This window comes from Bactrocera latifrons, unplaced genomic scaffold, assembly GCF_001853355.1.
Source record: "Bactrocera latifrons isolate USDA-ARS-PBARC rearing strain unplaced genomic scaffold, ASM185335v1 scaffold_364, whole genome shotgun sequence".
In the NCBI taxonomy this organism is placed as follows: domain Eukaryota; kingdom Metazoa; phylum Arthropoda; class Insecta; order Diptera; family Tephritidae; genus Bactrocera; species Bactrocera latifrons.
In genome coordinates, this window is record NW_017537006.1 from 196,615 (window position 1) to 201,854 (window position 5,240).

Genomic DNA, 5,240 nt, shown 5'->3' on the forward strand with positions numbered 1-5,240 from the left:
CCACTAATATTGAAAAAAAAAAAAAAAATTGAGTTTTGGTTATAAAATGGTTATACATATATTGGTAATATATTGGTTGTCATAATCTCATATTGAAACAAAATCAGTGTAATTTGGGTATGAAACGTGTCTTTTTTAAAAAAGGCTATCGTAAGCAGCCATCTTTGGACATGCTTGATTGTGCGTATGCCAATGCCACATTCATGGAGAGCACTGTCTACCAATCAAACATGGACTTTTGTTTGACTTACTTGACTCGCAAACCAATCAGCAATCATCGGAATGGAGGAAAAAAACGAGTCGAAACTAGAAATCCACTTCAAAGTTGAATTCAAATTAAGGTGATGCTCATTGTTTTTTTCTTTCGAATTCGTGGATTGGTGCAACATGAATTTGTTTCGGAGGGTCAGACGGTCAAAAAGAAGTTCTATTTGTTTATATTGAGGCGTTTGCGCGAGAACAACYGTCAGAAACGGAAGGAATTGTGGAAGAACAATTCATGAATTTTGCACTATAGTAACGCCTCATCGCATTGAACTACGACTTTGATCGAATTTTAAGCCAAAACTGCAATGGCCATCAATTAACCATCGTATTTACCCGATTTGGCTCCGTGTGATTTTTTTTTTTTTTTGTTCCCCAAGCTGAAATTTGAAAATTAATTCCGTTAATTCCGAAGAAATTCATATTTAAAAAGTATAGATATAACCTATAACTCCCAAACACCTCACTTCACACAMCAATCACATATTATTATATTAGTGTCTCGCTTTATTTTTCACAGTAAACGCGAATATAATCTCTATTAAAATCTTAATCAAACATAAAGAGAGCCTATTTAACAAAGAGCGCGTTGAGTGCACTGCTGCGGCCAGAAGTGAATTCCAAGAAATCGCAATGYGCTGTACTCTCTGCTTTACTTAACTAAACTTTACTCAAAAAATGTGAAATTCAGRCAGTGAACAACTGTGGCTGAAGGAAGACGCTTCGACCGGCTCTSAAACATGAATCACCGAGAACTTGCATTTGTTTTGATTATATTCATAACATTTGGCGAACGCTTGCAGTTGTCCGCTGCAGAGAAATGCAAACCACTAAGCGGCTCGAACAATTTCGGGATCTATAGATGCCAAGGCGTGCAGACGCTGAGCGAGATAGAGCAAGAGTTAATGGCTACCTGGCGTGGCATAGTTGTGAGCAATCGCAAGGAAGATTACCTCGACTTTACACGTAAGTTAGTRCTCGCATGCATGCCAATGGTTTGTAGATRTTTGCATGTGTGTGTAGGTGAGAACATGTGAACAAGAGTTGCTTTATCAYCAGCAGCGCAATCGGGCGAGCAGCAGACACAAACAAAGTGGGCGCAGATTACTGATTTGGACTTATCGCAGGCTGGTGCTTTAAACCTCGAGGACGGTGGCTTCAGCTCGTTCACTGCTTTAGAGCGTTTAAACCTAACAAACTCACAGTTGGACGGATTGAAGCCRCGATATTTCCCAGTAGCATCAAAACTGGAGTTKCTGGATGYGAGCGGGAATGATCTGCAGAGCTTAAGAGCAGTGAATTTTCAGCATTTAACACAATTGAGGGTGGCGAATTTTTCACATAATAATATAAAGTTTGTGGCAGCAGACGCCTTAGCGGTATTGGTGAATTTGGAGCAACTTAATTTGGAGAACAATGCGCTRACGAACGCCTCAGTGGGTACCTGTAATAATCTGAGAAAGCTAAAACTCGGGCATAATGACATAAAAAAGGTATGTTGGGTCAAGTAAAAATAGAGTAATTCTTAGGGCTAAGGACTTCTTTTAATTTCCCTTTTTTAGATATCGGGGTATGAATTTGTTGGCTTGCCGCAACTGCGACATCTCAGCCTGAGCTTCAACTCTATACTGAGCATCGCCGATGGCGCGTTTCAGTCGCTGAGCGCACTTGCCGTACTCAACCTTTCYGGTAATTCTTTGCGTAAGCTTTCCGCAGAAACATTTCGGGGCATGGAGCGTATACCACTACAATATCTCGACCTCAGTTCAAATGAYTTGAGCAGTTTGCCGTCTGAGCTCTTTACACCTCTACGTCAGTTACAAATGCTGAACCTCAGCGCCAATCARTTGGAATCTCCACCATCCGGTCTCTTCGTAGGACTGACGCAGCTACGTAAGCTGTATATGTACGACAACGATATCGGCATATTCCATGCGAACACTTTTGCAAATCTCACTGCTCTCGACACATTGGACCTATCTGCTAACCATGTACAAGAACTTCAAGACAACGTTTTTGGTACAACGGCCTTACCGCGCTTCCGAAAGCTTTTGATAAAAGCCAATAACTTGAAGCTCCTTCATCCACTAGCGTTTGTTGCTTTGCCTTCCGTGGAATATCTTTCGTTGGGCTACAATGAACTGAACTCTCTAGACAGGCGTATGCTCGAACCGATGCGAAGCTTGCGGAAACTCCATTTGGGCAATAATTTGTTTGAAGAAATAACTTTGGACGTGCTCCATGCACTTAGCGAGCTGTCAGAATTACTGTTGGATAATAACAAGCTGTCATTTCTGCCGAATATGGCAGACGTAGCATTTCCCAATATGCGGAAGTTCTCGTTGGAAGGGAATCCATGGCAATGTAGCTGTCTTGACGAGGTCCTGGACTGGTTGAATTCGAAACAAGTGGATTATTTTAGACCTCAAAGCCCCTATTATCAGGGCGAGAGATCTTTGTGTGTTGTGACGAGTAAAGACGTGTGCGTTAGGAATTTGGCCCAGGTGAAAGAGGAAGGTTTTGCTAAATTACAAAATTTTATTGAGAGTTAGCAATAAATATAAAATGAAAAAATATTGAATAAATACTTAGGTTACTTTATAAGAGTTAATAAATAGCATTTAATCCTTACAAAATAATAAGCATTCTATTATATATCCGTTAATTTCTATTAGACTTTTACGCTTAAGCTTTTCTCATCGTTTATATTATATAATAATTAACTGCTTCTGCTCGTTAGAGATAATAATTGAAAAGAATGTCCATTTTCAGATCTATTTGAAGCAAAGCCTTTAGAAAAGAAARCTACTTAATTTGTTCATATACCAAAAGTACCTAATCTACCCCAAATTGAGGACCAACACTGTCGGTTATAAGTTCGAACAATTATAATCGAAAAAATTARTTGCGCCATCTATAAGTCAACTACACAACCGAAGCGCCAATTCTTACCCTTCGTTTGTTTTACTATTGGACGCCATCTGTGTGTAATATTTTAAGCGGTTCCTGAGCCAAGCGAAAAATTTAAGAACAAASTGACGCAAAAGAAAAATTATTTAATTTTGTCTTTGTTTGGTTTCTTGCAAAACACAAAGATTATTGTTCTATGAATTAGCAATGCGCATGCCTGCTTAAATTTGTGTCCAAACAACAAGTAAGAAATCCTAAGTTCGGGTGCAACCGAACATTTTATACACTTGCAACTTGCTTGAATCAAAGCCAGGTGTAAAATGTCAACCAGAAGATCGAAATCTAAGCAATTTTTTACATACTTACTTATACCATATATAACTCATACACTGACCGACATATTCGATATAGAAAAACGTCCAACAAAACATAAATCATTTTACGTATTATATAAGAGTTGGGGTAGTATCGACCCGATTTTATCTATTAACTATTATCATGCCACATACGAAAAAATTAGTTTTACCTGAAAGTTCAGAAATCTTTATACCTAGCATAAGGTGGCTCAGAGAAGTATTGACCAGATTCAACTCTGTGGGCTGCTATTATCAGGAAAGGATTTTTTCCGAATTTCAATTGAATATCCCATACGTTATTTTCGGTGAAAAGTCGACAATACATCTTGGGGTCCTCACATTGGGTACTTCGGTGCTAGGACAGTCTTGGTTGGATTTGGACAATTTTTGGTCGTAACGATTAATTGATTCCTGAGTTGTGAATTGTGTTACATGGGAAGTAGCCGTGGTTGTGACCTGATTTTCRCACTGTGATATAAAAATATGAGAAGAATGATAAGTACTAAATTTAGTCGAAATCGGTTGGTCGGGGCTCAAGATATTTGATTTCACTAAAGAGTTGGCTGCTATAAAGTTCTCTCATACAAACTCGGATGTAAAATTTAYTGTCTCCGGTGGTAAGTGGGTTAGTTGTTGATTTATTGCGCTTTATTTACTGTTATATTGGTGTGAGCGGAGCTATCCACCAATATGGATGTTATTGGTGGATAGCTCCGCTTGTATAAGTAGTAAAAGTCAAGGGATGAGTGAAATTCAACAAAAAAGCGCTGATTGCTCTTTTCTCATTTGCTGATTGCTGATTCTCATTTTAAACTTGTTGGTGTAATACTWGCTACATATCTTTGATTCGCCATTTCTCTGCTCGTTATCTTAAAAAGAAAATTCGTCACAAAGAGTATGCGGAGACCTCATTAAATTAGTATAGATGCTATTTTCACYCATACMAAGTTTTKTTTTACAYATTTTGRCTRTTGTCAGTGGCKCCAAWATCAAAATATCGTAAAAARTTAAATCTTAACTCAACTTAAGATTTGAAATCAATTATATATAAAAACTTGTTTATAGGAAACAAAATTTAAATGTTGCGAAACCCCCGCGCGGAAGGGAAAATCGGCTTGCTTCAGAATGCATATTAATATARAGTTGGATTGTATGGCTTGTTCGACTCGCTACTTTCCAAAGCCACAGCTATTCTATCGTGGAAGTGCTTAAGTAAGTTCCTGGTGAACCCCATAAAATAATGCCTCCATGACTTTGATGACACTTTTTATTTATTTTTAATTTAATTTTTTTTTTTTTGGTTTTCTATTCCCATTAAATTGACAGTGAGAGGTATAAAAACATACAAATACAACGGATTTACAATTTCTATTGATATTGGCTAGTGCAAACCACGCAGTCAAACCTAAAATGGGGTTTCAATCAACATTTAATTCCTTTAAGTTAATTTTACCGTCATTGGTATTTGTCTTCAACAAGTATTCATTCATTTAGTCCTAACTTTCGCTTAGCGGCTCTTTATTGCTTTTAGTGAGATTTTTGCTATGCACTTCTAATTCCTTTTGGATGTCGAYAACTAAATTAAAACCATTGAATATGCTGCTGAAGAACTTCTACTCACTAAACAATTGCCACATTGCACAGTACTTACATATAACGGCATTGACTTCTCCAAAACAATTGGCAAGCTTCTCTAACAGTACATTACCT

General features: G+C 37.7%; 1 protein-coding gene across 2 annotated transcripts; it reads left to right on the forward strand.

Annotated features, from left to right (window-relative positions):
* The first annotated feature begins 939 nt into the window (after positions 1-939).
* On the forward strand, positions 940-2,903 carry LOC108971899 (carboxypeptidase N subunit 2). 2 transcript variants are annotated; one of them, XM_018938241.1, is made up of 3 exons: positions 940-1,230; positions 1,324-1,757; positions 1,827-2,903. In XM_018938241.1, exons 1-3 carry the CDS (start codon positions 1,005-1,007, stop codon positions 2,814-2,816), a joined length of 1,650 nt encoding a protein of 549 aa, XP_018793786.1. In that variant the 5' UTR covers positions 940-1,004; the 3' UTR covers positions 2,817-2,903. The 2 variants fall into 2 exon arrangements, with proteins under 2 accessions (XP_018793786.1, XP_018793787.1); XM_018938242.1 differs by having other exon boundaries at positions 1,327-1,757.
* Positions 2,904-5,240: the final 2,337 nt, after the last annotated feature.